At 41.6% G+C, this 14,314-nt stretch overlaps 1 protein-coding gene across 1 annotated transcript; it reads left to right on the forward strand.

The window, feature by feature from the left end:
- The first annotated feature begins 1,851 nt into the window (after nucleotides 1–1,851).
- LRRC32 (leucine rich repeat containing 32) lies at nucleotides 1,852–13,672 on the forward strand. The gene is made up of 3 exons (XM_039701091.1): nucleotides 1,852–2,076; nucleotides 5,436–5,526; nucleotides 10,113–13,672. The coding sequence occupies exons 2-3, from the start codon at nucleotides 5,440–5,442 to the stop codon at nucleotides 12,051–12,053; spliced, it is 2,028 nt and encodes a 675-aa protein (XP_039557025.1). The 5' UTR covers nucleotides 1,852–2,076; nucleotides 5,436–5,439; the 3' UTR covers nucleotides 12,054–13,672.
- Nucleotides 13,673–14,314: the final 642 nt, after the last annotated feature.

Consider the following 14,314-nt stretch of genomic DNA (forward strand, 5'->3'; position numbering starts at 1 on the left):
ATACATAAGACTGCAAAGGAATGAATTCACAGACTGGTCTATGGGGAGTATTTTTTTTTCCCTGTGACTTCAAACTTCTCTCGGAGCTCACAGAGTTTTAATCAGCTGGCATGCAAGAGAGGTATGACTTCCCTAAGTAAACTCTTCCTCGACTTGCCCTGGAAAAGCTGCTGGGAGACTCTGTGAGACAGAAGGCTGCAAGCAGAGGTGAATCCCTCTCCTCCTTCTCCTCCTCCTCCTCCAACCACAGAGCAGGTATGTGGAGATGCATGCAAACCTGGGAGCATGCTGGAAAATTGAGCTTTTGACTGCAGGAGAGATGCGACTTAGAGCTGCAGCCTTTTAAAAGTAACACGGACAAAGAAGGTACTGTATAAATAAAAATATGCATATGCAGCTATACCTGTTCATTGTCAAACATAGTATAATTAAGAACATGTATCACTATTTTTTACTTCTTTCCCATAATGGACACATTACTTTTAAATTGATTATCCTTTTTACATTCTTATTGCAGAACACATGCAAAATGTACTCATTGTAATATTTAACAAACCACACCTTTCACATCTCCAGACATTTTCATCTTGAATCTCACAGTGTGGTGCAGATCTGAAGTGACCTTGTCAGGAGCTATGTGCTAAAGAGAATGAACAGTAACATGTGGCAGAGGAGCCAGTATATGTTTACTAGAATCCACCAAGTTGTTTGGCACGTGCTGTTAAAGGACATGCGTTTTATCTGATTTTAGTAAACAGATCCAGGAAAGTTGGACAAAATTGATGCTGTCCAGTAGAGGGGAGTCAGAATCCTCCTATTTATTTTTTTTGGTACACCCAAATTCCTTGTCCATAATGGCAGATGTCAGTGCAAAGAGGGGAAAACACACAACACTGAAGGCAAAACTCTCCTCCAGGCAGGAAATGACTCAGTTCAGATATTCTTCATGCCTACAGGGAAGAAGATTTGCAGTGATCCCTGGGAAGCTTGCTTTGGTCACTGATGCTTGTGGGAGCTCTCTGGAAGGGTGGCCCAGGCAGGGCTGTGGCCTGGATGGTGAACCCAACACTCAGTTTGGTCCTGATACAGCCACTGTGGAGCTGGCCAAACTCAGAGGTTTGCACTGCTGTAAACTATCATGCAGATGCCAACACACCCCTGCCCTGCTACCAGGGCACGTCAGAGCAGAAAGAGACAACACAGGCAATGTGCAGGTACCTCACAGGTTTACACAAGTGCATTGCTTCTGAAATAAAAGAGAGCTTCACATCCAAGGAAAAGAAAGAAAAATTCACCCCACTGCCCTTTCTGGAAGGCATTTACATTATTTCCCATTCAAGCATTAAATTGAATTTATCCTTTCCCCCAAGGGTGCATTTGGTCATCCCACTGCTCTGCCACAGAGACAGAGCTGAGCTGTTGGGAAACCTAACATATGTGTTGACCCTACTGTGAAGCTTCCCTCCTATATACCCTTTTCCTGTGCATCCCATTCTGCATGGATGTGGAGTTTTGTGTTTGTGACTAGCTCAGTGCCCCTGATTCACTCCATCCCCTGGGAATCTGCAAGCTGACAGCTGTGGGACAGGCATGGATGACTTCAGAGACAAGCACGTGTCTGCAAAGCCTGCAGAGAGGATCTTTTTGTGGAATTTACTCACTGTTTCATGTGTCAATACGAGAGGAGCATAATTACCAGCTGAGAAGCTGCAGGAAATAAGCCAAGACTGAATGGACGAAATGGAAAATAAAGAGAAGCGCATAGGACACACACATTTTAAAACAATTACGGAGGTATGTATTCACACGCTTGTGGGAGCCTGGGAATACATAAGGGATCGTGACTGCAAAGGAATGAATTCACAGACTGGTCTATGGGGAGTATTTTTTTTCCCTGTGACTTCAAACTTCTCTCGGAGCTCACAGAGTTTTAATCAGCTGGCATGCAAGAGAGGTATGACTTCCCTAAGTAAACTCTTCCTCGACTTGCCCTGGAAAAGCTGCTGGGAGACTCTGTGAGACAGAAGGCTGCAAGCAGAGGTGAATCCCGCTCCTCCTTCTCCAGCCACAGAGCAGGTATGTGGAGATGCATGCAAACCTGGGAGCATGCTGGAAAGTTGAGCTTTTGACTGCAGGAGAGATGGGGGCTCTGGCGACTTAGAGCTGCAGCCTTTTAAAAGTAACACGGACAAAGAAGGTACCGTATAAATAAAATATACTGTGTTTATGGATAGGCTGAGAAACTGGCTAAACACACTGTGTAGATGGCTCTATCCACACAGCTGTATATTTAACCCATCAGGGGCTTGCACTGCAGAGTCAGATTCCTTATGTTAAGGAGGCACCGATTAGTTTACAACAATGCAGTTGTCATACGCCAGGTTTGCTATTATTCTCTGTGCTTACAGTAGTGAAAGATGGGGACATGTCTGGGTGTTTTTTCTTTCTCCACAGGACTTTAGTCTGTTTGTGGAATTGCTGCATTATAGTGCTCTGAACCAGGAGTGCTGCAGAGACCAGCCTTGTACACTGATTAAATGCCACTCGCCCAGCTCCCCGATGCTGAATCTTAGCACAGCCTTGGACAAATCTCAATTTTAGCACAACCTTGGGCAAATCTCACAGCCCCGGTAAAATGGGCAAAAGGCTGCTTGGCTCCTCTGCCTCCTTACTATCAGCACTGTCATTGAGCTCTCCCTGTTGGAGCACGAGGTGTGAGATGGCAGCATTACTGTGCTACTCTTAAGATCCTGACTTGAATGTCACCTTGGGTGAACAATGACTTACTGAGAGGGTTTTGCTGCATCTGGATTGTCACCACAGGAATTAACACTTAGTATTTGGAACTGATAAAGTTTTAGAAAATCCTTATTTATATAAAAGTCACAGATACATTTATAAAGCCAAAACCTGGTGTATTTTGATAAAAGCATTTTTGATGAAAGTGCAGATAAGTTTCCTTAGATAGAATCAAAAGTTAGGTTTTCTACAACAGAATAAATTTGTTTGTGGTTTGTTTTTTTTTACAAAGATACAATAATTTCAACTTTAAAATCAATTTATTACTCTAAAATGCTGAAATCCTTTCATTTTCAGTAAAAGACATTCAAAACAAGTAATATCTTTTTAAAGCAGATATTTTCATTTCAGTGATTGTATCAGTACTGTACCTTTTACTAATATAATGATGGATGGATTCAAGGGGGGGTATCAATATCATGCAATCAGATCTATCAGAAGTAACTACCCTCACCTCCTGTTAGATCACATAAATTGAATAGATCTTTTCCCAGACACTGATTCCACTGTCAATAGAAAGAAATTGCTCAATTAAAAGCTTTGTTTTTCTTTTTGCTGCACTAAAATAATATGAGAAATGCCTATGTTTTAGTTCCTGAACTTGAGTTTTCCCGGGAACTGTGCTTCCAGGGAGATAGTTTGTTTTCATGATCAGATAGTTTAATCTGAAAATCACTTTCTGCTGAAAAAAGTGTTTTGATTTTCCCATCTCCTACCGTCCCTTCACCCAGCCCCTTGCTCAGCAAGTCTCCAGCCTGGTGAATTTCATGCAATTGTCATTTTTTGGTTTTTTTCTTTCCTGTAGAGAGGAGTCAGGGAAAAAAAAAAAAGTTATTAAAATAGGGAATCTGGCTAAACTGCATATATCCAATTAATTGAAAATGTTAATTTCTGGTGGGGAAGTTCTGTTGGCTAAACACCTGATACAGGTGCAAGTAGGGAGAGGACAGAGTGAGAGACGAGGAAAGCAACAGCCTCAAAAGACAGGAGAAAAGCCATGCTGGGGTTAGAGGAGATGTAGGAATCCTTGTTTTGGTATGCAGGCTTGACTTGTCTGTGGTTTTAATGAAGCAAAGTCCTGAGCAGCAGAATCAGTGCATGCCCTTCCCTCCTGGTTTGGCATTTGTTTCTGTCCAGGCTCTTCTTCACAGTTCACCTGGCACAACTGTTTGGTCACTTGGTAAAACAGCTTGAGGAAATGAGCTGGGATTTTTAAAAGCTCAACCAACAAAATCTCAGCTATTTTTATCCCTGCAAATCCAAACTTCCCAAAGTTCTCTCAACATCCGTTGTAGAAAATGCAAAGCTGCAGTCATCCTGGTCACTTGTTGCTCTTCATTACAGGCATGATATTAGTAGTCCATCTCTAAATTAAATCAAAATCTCCTATTTTTAAAAATATATCTTTTTTTCTTCTCATGGAGGCCTCAAACGTTTGAGGTTTGTCTTGCAAAAGTGCATTGCAAGTGCTATTGCACACTGCTGACAGGGCAAAGTCCACACACAGAGCATCTGAAAGGAATTTAAACCTTTGGACACCACAGAAGTCCCCAGTGCCAACCTAAGTTCCCTGCTCACCCCAAGGGGTTGCAGATAGAGAGGGAAGCATGCCAAAGTCAGCACTGCAGCCAGCTCCAGACAAGGGAAGCTCAAGACATGACATGCTTGAGGGAAGGTGGCAAAAACGAGTCTGACACTAGCCCAGTCAAGGGGAACCTGTCTGGGGCTTTGATAATCTCACTGACAGACTGTTCTCTTGAGCGCTTAACATGGATTTTTCTATCCATTGCCCTCCCCCGTTATCTTTGCATAGTGTTTTCATGACTGGGCCAGCAACCTGGTCTGCAGGAAGATGTCCCTAACCACAGCAGAGGGGTTGGAGCCAGAGGATCCTTAAGGGCCCTTCCAACCCCAGCCATTCTGTGATTCCATGATTCTGTGATTCATGCCTCTCATTTCAGGGTGCATTACAAGGCCAATTAGATGTTAAGAGCCCAGATTTTTGGCATATTATTTCAACCATGGGAAAATTGCATTGTAACAGTTCAGGTTTGTGGCTCTGGGAGAAAGCAATGGGAAAACCTGTGTAATGGTAGGTTTTCCAGCAGCAGTACTTAGCAGAAGGAAGGGAGGAAACCAGCAATTAGACAGCTGCTTCAGCCATAGAGGGCAGCACAAAGTAATAAATACAAACCTGAATTCACAAACCACCTGAAATCATCTTCTGTGTGACAGAAGAATGTCTGGCAGGGTGGTGTCCTGTTGTGGCTAATATCCTTAGCTTAATTGGTTGGATCTAAACAGAAACCATTTCCATTTGAGAGCTCTTTCTATGTGATGCCAGACACACTGCCCAGCATGAGCATCTGGACTTTATTGGGTGGCCTGGGTATCAACTAGGCAGCATCTGGAAGCACACAAACCCATTAAATGCCTTGCATCTTCCTTTTGCCACCAGGCTGAAAGGAATGCAGAGCTACACAGGTAAGTCATAAGTGTAGTAGGCTCAGAGATGGGTTAATTTATTGCACTGCTTGTGTCCATCTCCGTACTAGATGACGATCTGGTGCCAGCTTTCACATGTGTTGACCTCTATGTTCTGTTTGAAATCTAACCATAATTGCTTTTGCCTTCAGAACCATGAAACTGAACATCATCTTCTTCCTGGCAGTGATGAACACAGGAACCTTTAACTATCATCCCACAGAGGGGACACCCTGTGAAACGGTAAGGAGAGATTCCTGCTCAGGCCCTTTGGGATCTGCAGTGAGGCTGGGACACCCCCATTGCAGGCACTGTGCAAACAGCCATAGTCTCTGAAAAGGGAAATCCTCCAGGACCAGACTTTCTGTGGTGGCAGAGGTAGGACTTCCAGGGTTAGAGGATGGGGAGCAGGCACTTCTCAGGCTATGTCCTTTTTGCAGTGACAGCATAAGAGAGGGGTGGAGGAGGGGTAAGGTGGGAAGAATGGTCATTATCTTTGGCTTTTTTTCTGAAGGGGAGCTGGTTAATAGAAATTTGACCTGATTTCCCTAAGACCATAGAGGGGTTCTGGGACTGAGACAGAGAAAAGACTTAGACCTAAAATCAACTCCTTTCTATCAGGCCTAAGTTCTTTGTGCTTTAAATAAAGAATCTTCTGTGAAATACCTCTATACCAGCCCTTTTGTAATAGTAGGGAGACTGACCTCCTCTGCCCTGACACAGCATTGCTGCCAGGGAAGTTGCACCTGACTTCTGCTGGAGGAAAAAGAAGCGACAAAGCCTCTTGCTCCAGTACAAAATTTTCTCCTTGGATTTTTGCAAGCACCTGGTACAATATTATAAATGTTATTCAGGCCTGACCTTTCTCTCTTCCCTATCAAAGTATTTCTGACTGTAACAAGCTTTTAAAAATACCTTTTTTTCCCCTAGATATTGAAACTGCTTAGCACAAATCTTCAAGAATTTCCAAAATAGGAAAAAAACCCCTATTTACAGACTGTACACAACTCCCTTATGGAACTCATTGCATTCCTGCCCACCTGCTGTGTTGCTGCACTTCCTGAATTCCAAAGAAATTAAAACCTAGTTTATATAGAACAATTTTGGGAATCTACCTGACTGAGTAGCTCAGTTGATTGGCTGGAGAAGGAAGTTTGATGAAGCTTGGGTCCCATGTATCACAGAAAAGTGAAGACTGGGCAAGACACACAATAACCCAAGCAGATTTGTCCCATTCCACAGACCCAGCTGACTGCTGTGAAGTAAACATGTGCTTGTTTCCAGCACTCCACCATAAACTGCTTTCATCAAGCCAACAACCCAAGGCTCTAAGCAGCTAACTGAGATAAATTTAGCTCTGACAAAAAGATGCAGTCAAAGGCTGGGATGCTCATCTCAAATAAATGAACAGCTCAGCATTGCAGATGTCAATGCTGATCATCTTCCTTTGCTGGATGTTTGCTCCAACAAAAGATGCGTGTAAATCCAAACACCATTTAAAGAAAGAAGGAGCTACTGGATTAACTGCTGGGTTCATTGAAGTTTTGAATTACTATTTTTCATCACAGCCTCACTGTTTCACAAGGCACTTTCCCTGTGGCAACACCTTTAGAACAGCAAGGGCTCAAAATTTAATACTTTCATCCCAAGTCTCCTGGAAAAGGCATGAATCAGAAACTTGTGCCTGTCTGTGACTCATCACTAGTACTCCTGTCATTGAACAAGAACCCTAGGAGAGGTTTTAGGAAGTAAGCAATCCCTACCAGGCCCTTGACACAGGTGTGAGCTGCACTGATTACACAAGTTGTGGCATGTCTACTTGTTTGCAAAACACAGCTTAAATGTCAGGAGGTTCTTCCTAACTCATGCTGCCTTCCAAGGTCAGGCAAGGCTTCAAGCAGATCATGTTCTACCTCCCAAAGTAAGATGTTTCTGCTAATTCATGTTTGCTGGCAAAGGATAAGATTTGAAATAATTTACAGAAGGGAAGGGATTTTAGGAAATTCTGTCTTACCTTGGATTGAGGTGGTGCAAGAACATGTGCATGACCAGTTATTACAGTTCAGCCAATGTGGGGTACCTGGGCAAACTGCTGAGGTTTGGTTCTGTAGCTGAGACTCCACCTGGGCAGCCCTTCTGGGAATGGTCATGGGCATCACACAAGTGCAGGTCAGTGCCAAGCTCCTGCAGCCCAAATTCTTCAGTTCAGATGTTCATGAGTTAACAAAGGAGAACACGAGTGGAGGCTTGGATCCAGCTGCTTTTTTTGTAGAGCTCTTACCAACATGGATGACAGCTTCCTCCCAGTGCTGAGCAGTGAAGAACTGAAACAAGAATCCAAATTATGCTTAGCTGTTGAGCTCTTGAATCATTTTTTGCCAGCACACAAGTGGGACCAGATACTAAAGGGACCAAATGCTCCTCAACTTGCAGTACTTCTTGACAATGGACTTGAAATGAACTGATGGCAGCACTGGAAAAAAAGATGAAGTCAGAACATGAGACTGGCAAAACTGTCTTTTCTAGTCTTGGGCGACTAAGCCATTGGGCTAAGAGGTGGGAGAAAGGGAGATACACCAAAGAGATGCTCCATCCCACTGAGATGTGCTTTATCTTTTCTTCTTTCATCCTGATGAGGATGAAATTCATTCAATTTGAGCCTCAGGGGAGTAAAGAAGGTGCAGAAGATGAGAAATACGGTGAGGATCAAAAGAGTGAAAAGAATTATAGTTTTAAAAGAAATATGGGAGAGGAACTATTACAGGAGCAAAGGGCAGGTAGTGGCAAGCATAGATTTAATCTGTCCCTTTTACCCCAGGGACAGTTCTATGGATGCAGATTAAAGGCAAAATCCTGCAAGATACATGGTGATCTGGGCCTGACCTCTCAACCATTGACTTCAGTGAAAAGTGGCTGGCTGGCATTGACAGGAGTTGGACCAGAACTTTGCTAAGATACTTTCTCCCAGACAGAGTGAAGGGGGCTCTACACTTGTTGAGATTTGGCTCAAAGTGTCTGAAGAAACCTGGCATCTTCCTTAGGCTGCACAGTACCTGCTGCTTTTTCACTCTGGATTTTTTAATCCTTCTGGCTTCTGCTTCTTCCACAAACCAATTTTAAAAAAGCTTCCTTCTCATGCCTTGGAGCTAAGCCCAATTCTAGGCATATTTTAGCTCAAAATGAGCAATTCTACAACGGCTCTGCAGGAAAGAGATACTATCAGGGAGAGGCCAGAAAATTACCTTTTTTTCTCCCTAATATTTTTTTAGCTGGGGGAGATTTAAGTGAATTGGAGGGGAGGAGAAAAGGGTTTCAGGTTTTTGTAGTCAATTTACTTGGGATCTTTGGGAAAGATGTATTGTAGGAAGGACTGTGGAGCAGTCTGACTATATCTAGACTTCAGATGAGTACTTGTACTTCTCTGACACATTTTTGTGTGGTCTCCAAAATTTAGATTATGCAAAAGAGATTCACAAAAGACTGACTAGTGCCACACTTCTCCAAAGCAGATGTGCCACTTCATTCACCTCAAAGTTCACATGAAACAGATAGGTTTTAATTGTTGTTACTTGTAATGTTTCTTTAACATCTGAAAAATTTTGCATCATGTATTTTGGATCCTGCTTCTCCACAAAAATTAAGATTCAACAGATTTTCTTCTTTATTTCTTTCTTTTCTGATCTTTCTACAAATACTATATGGCCCAGACATCCAAATACATTAATGACAAGAGTTTTCCTCCAGTAAATTAAATGTCACCTAAGCCTTTCACTTTCCATTTCCTCACATCAATGTTCTCCTTATTAATAAAATATAGCTTGATATTTATGCAAGGATGCTCATGCTCATGCTCCCAATCTTCCTTATGAACACACACTCCAAATTTGGCCTGGACACAAACTCAATCTTAGCTGCTATTAAACAGACTTGCTTCTGGAAAGTGGATTTGATTTTGACATTTGTTTTTTTTCTCTATCTGCTGCTGAGAATTGGCCTGAAAAAACATGACCCTCACTGCACCTCACAGTTTTGTTCTCTCAAGTGCTGGCGTTACAGAATTTGTCTTTTCCACGTGTGTCATGTGTGTGTTGTCAGAGCGCTTTCACAAGGTGCTCTGCCCATGCAAGAAGAAAGGAACTGTTACCTTAGCAAAAGGATGAACATGGATAGTAAAAGCAGGAGGCATTTGGACGTTTACATCAGAATTCAGTCATTGAATGATCCATTTTGGATAAAAGTGAATTACTAAACTAAGCTATAGCTAAAGGAAAATATGATTGAATATCTGAGCATGTGACTATGAAGAAGAGACGGGTTTTGTGATGTAGGGTACTTATGTGTTTTTCCATCTTCTTGCTTTGGGACCCACACTCTCAACAGCATGAAGCTTTTTCAAGTACAGCTAACTCTCAATTTTTTGAGTTCAAAAAATCTAATACAGAGATGAAAGTGAGAAAATTAAACATCAGAAGAAAAATTAAGAGATGGTGCTTGGTTTCAATGGAAAAGGGGCAAAACTCCTTCACTTGGGACTGTTAAAAGAATTCAGAAGAAAGGTACAAAAAGGAGGGTATTCAGTAGATATCAAACACAGATAAAACTCTACTGTTGTAAGTCAATGATGTCTTTAAAATGAAAAGAGTGTTGTTAGCTGCTGAGAGGTGTTAGGATTGTTTCTCTTGCTCTCTGACTGCTCAGATAAAGTGGTGGGATGAGTGTTTCAGGAGGAGGTTCTGCCTGGGTCTTGAATGTTATTTTCTTTATATATATCATGCAAAAATGTTTTTGATTTGTCATGTGACACCCCCTTTTCTCTCCTTTTCTGACAGGCAAATTCACAGGCATTTTGCCACAACAAAGACCTCCACCAAATCCCTCACGAGCTCCATCTGAATGTAAACAAAATAGATCTGTCTGGAAACCTGATTCAAAGCATCCCTGAAATACCATTATCACTTTACACTTCCCTTCAGTATCTGGATTTAAGCTTCAACCAGATAAGCTTCATCACATCTGGAGTGTTTGCACATATGACAAGTTTGCTGGAAATAAATTTAGCCAATAATAATTTACATGAGCTTGTTCAGAATGGGACAGAGGGGATTGGACTTTTGCCCAAGGTGGAAATAATGGACTTGTCCCACAACAATCTCTACAGTGGGATGGCTGAGTATTTAATTCAACAAGCTCCAACACTGCGGCATCTTTCCTTGGCAGACAACAGTATTGTAATGATATCACACAAGATGTTTCAGGGATCTCCCAGTCTTGTGGAGATAGATCTTCAGAGAAATATCATCATGGAAATAGAAGAAGGTGCTTTTGAGACTCTAGCAAACCTTTCCAAACTCAATCTCTCCACAAATTCAATTACTTGCATCTCTGATTTCAACCTCAGGCAGTTGGAGATACTTGACCTTAGCAGGAATAGCATTGAGACCTTCAGCATCACAAAGTCAAATGATGAATATAGTTTAAGATGTCTGGATCTTAGTGAAAACAAATTGCTTCACTTCCCAGTCTTGCCTCAGGTAAATAAACTGGTAACTCTGAATTTATCAAATAATTTAATCCAGCTCACTGCTGAATCCCCTTATAATAAAATGGACTACATGGAAAATGAATGGCTAGATGCTTCTTTTCATCTTCTTGATCAGAAGCAAGGTAAAAATACAAGTTCTCTTTATTTATCCCAGCTTGTATATTTAGACTTAAGTTATAATAAAATCAAATCCATTCCAGATGGGTTCTTTGAGTCAATGTTGTCCCTTCACACCCTTAATCTCAGCAAAAACTGTCTTCAGGCATTTGCAGTAAGTTATGATAGTGCTTTGGTCTCCCTGACTGTCCTTGACTTGAGCTACAATGCTGTGCAGAACCTTCTCCTCGATGATGGCGCTTTGCCAAGTTTGAGGGAGATTCATATTCAAAACAACAACCTCCAAACCCTGCAATTCGACATCTTTTCCAGTCTTCCTAGCCTCAGCCTCCTTAACCTACAGAGCAATAACATCAGCCTTTGCCACATGCACTTGGGATTAGCTAAGCAAAGACTTGCTGGAGAGGAAAGTGGTTGTGTGTCGTTTGTCAATTCTCCTGCTCTCCAGTACTTGTACCTAGCAGACAACATGCTGAGCATCCTACCAGCACGCGCCTTCCACAAGACTCCACTGCTTGTCTTGGATCTCTCCATGAACCCTGGACTGAAAATAGAACTTAAAGCACTAGCAGGACTGGAAAAGTCTCTGGAATACTTGCATTTACATGGAAATAGCCTGACAGATTTAAATATTGACTTGCCTTGTTTTAGTCACCTTAAACATTTAAACCTCTCTGAAAATCAGCTGAACTGGCTGCCTAAGTGGAATAGTGACACTCCACTGGAAGTTCTAGACTTACGGAACAATAGGTTCAGTACATTACAGGACAGCAACATTTTAGCATTAGAAAATTCACTTAAAAATTTGTATCTCTCTGGGAACCCACTCAACTGCTGTGGAAACATCTGGCTTTCATCAATGATCCAGAACAAAAATGTACAGATCCCCAACGTGGAGCACTTAACGTGCCAGTACATTCGGAGCTTCGGCTATTGGGAAGAAATGCATGTTGAGGACATTAGACCAGAAGACTGTGAAAAAGAGGATCTGAGGAAAATCAACATCCTCATTATATTAACATCTGTACTAGTTTTATCTGTGATCATCATTGGTGTGTGTTCATTTTTTTGCTTCCGAAGGCAAAACTTTAGCCACCAGTTTAAAGCATAGGAACAAAAACAATCCTGAAAACTGAAGAAATCAGGTGCTACCCTGACACTGTGTAGAAATGAAGGAAAAAAATTTAATCTTTGAGTTTTAACTGTGGATTTTTTGATGGTATTGAAGTGTCCCTGAACTGCACCACTGTACTGGTCTGGGTTACAGGAATGGGAAGGAAAATTGGCTCTGTTTTGCACTTGCTTCATTCACATGCAGATCTGCTTAAAAGATTACACAGTGTTAGAAGGGGCCACTGTAAAGTTCTGCTGCTGTTTTGAAGGATGTGTAATTTAAACCAGCTCAAAAGAAAAAGGCCTGTAAGGTCTTGTGACCTGAAGGTTTTCAGTAAGCTCAGATGATGCCATCAGCCAATTAGGAAATCCCTTCTCAAAGTTGTGTGCCTCCACAAGATATTTCAGTTTGGTCTGAGCTTTGCTTTTACCTAGCTGGTTAGCTCCTAACCCTTCTTAAACTGAAATCATACAAAGATGTGCCAGAGTGGGTCAAAACACAATCTTCACTCAGTAAGTTGGTTGCAAATTCCCCTCGAGTTCCAAAACAATGAGAATTTAGCTAAAAACAAACCAAACCAAACCCAAATGGAAATTACAAGGAGTGTCCATTGTGCTCCTGCCTACCATTTAGGTATATATATCAGCTGACAATGAAAACCAAAGACCATGTGGTAGGAACCTCTTTGGATGTCTCACAAATTTTGTTAGGATATTGCTCCAGTCCCTGGGGCAAGACATGAGAGGTACATGAGGTCAATTAGTTCCGGCACTTAGTACCCACAAGGGATGTAAAAGAAATCTCAGGCATGAAGCAACTGCTGATATATTACTCAGATCTGCTCAGAAGGCCACAGGTTCACAGTTTAACTAAAAGAAAAGAAATTCGTCTCTCATGTGCAATACATATTTAATTGGGTATAATGTGAAGAAATTAATCTCTGGGGCGAATACTTTGCAAAAGAAAAATCTTGCAGAATGAATTTCAACCAGCTAGAATTGGACTGAAATGCTTACATTTCTAAGGGAAACTGTGGGAAATTCATGGCATGTGGTTGCATTTCAATATGGAAGAATAATATATCTACTTTTAAAGGTCATGGAAGGTTATACTGTAAAAACATACCATTGTGAAATGATACACAGGGAACCTAGTCCGTGCCATTATTCACATCAGATGTTCACTGTGTCACCCTGAAAAGATATTATACGGGGTGTAAGAAAAGTTATGTAGATCCTCATTCTGTGATGGGTTTAACATAGCTAATATGCTATGTTGCTAAAAGTCAACACTGATATGTATTTTGTTCCCTACCTGACAGAAAATTCACCTTTTAAAGTGAAGAAAAACCCACCAACAGTAGGAGCTTGATCTGCTAATGGGGTGCAATGGCTTCAAAAGTAACTATATCAGGTCTTCTGTTGATGCCATGAATTGTACATTAAGGCATATAACAGAAATAGAGGTTAAACCAAAACCTGTCCAGGTAAATAACTCAGAGTCAAATTGCTGCTTCATTTCTGTTTCTTCAAGCTAGTGACTATAGAAATTAACACACTACAAAAGGGTGTATAATTCTATTTTTAAAGCAGCTATGTAAGAAACTGGCTGGTGGATTTCACTGTGGAATTTTGTATAATAAAAACACATTTGAATTTTGTAAAAAGCACTGGGTTGTGAATATATTAAATCACCAGTTTAAAATGCTCCACAGATGAAAAGAAAATCCTGCTTATTTCTCCTGTGTTGTTCAGACTCCACCTTTGACCTTTACCTTCTGGTCCTGAAGAAGGGACAGCTGTTCCATATCTTAGAGTCCAACCAATGGAAACCAAGAAGATCTAGTGAAGATGAAGGCAAAAATTCAGAATAGGTTTTTCAGAGAGCTTGTGGATGACACATCCCTGGAAGTGTCCAAGGCCAGGCTGGATGGTGCTTTGATCAACCTGGTCTAGTGGAAGGTGTCCCTGACCATGGCAGTGGGGCTGGAACTAGATGGTCTTTCAAGTCCTTTCCAACCCAAGCCATTCTGTGAATCTGTGGGCCTGTGAATTTGCACAAACCCTCAGCAGCAATGGGGCCTGATTTAATATCTACAAAAGCCCATACGTGAGCCCATCATTGGCTCAAGTCTTTATTCAAGTAGGGAATAAAGCCTAGTCTTTAGTCTCTAGTCTAGTAAATTGCACAAACAGCAATCCCAGGAACTAGTTGGAAGTCTGATGTTGAAGTTGCTGAGCTTTTCCCTTGGTGTGAAG

This window comes from Passer montanus, unplaced genomic scaffold (assembly GCF_014805655.1).
Source record: "Passer montanus isolate IOZ18808 unplaced genomic scaffold, ASM1480565v1 scaffold149, whole genome shotgun sequence".
NCBI classification, from domain to species: Eukaryota; Metazoa; Chordata; class Aves; order Passeriformes; family Passeridae; genus Passer; species Passer montanus.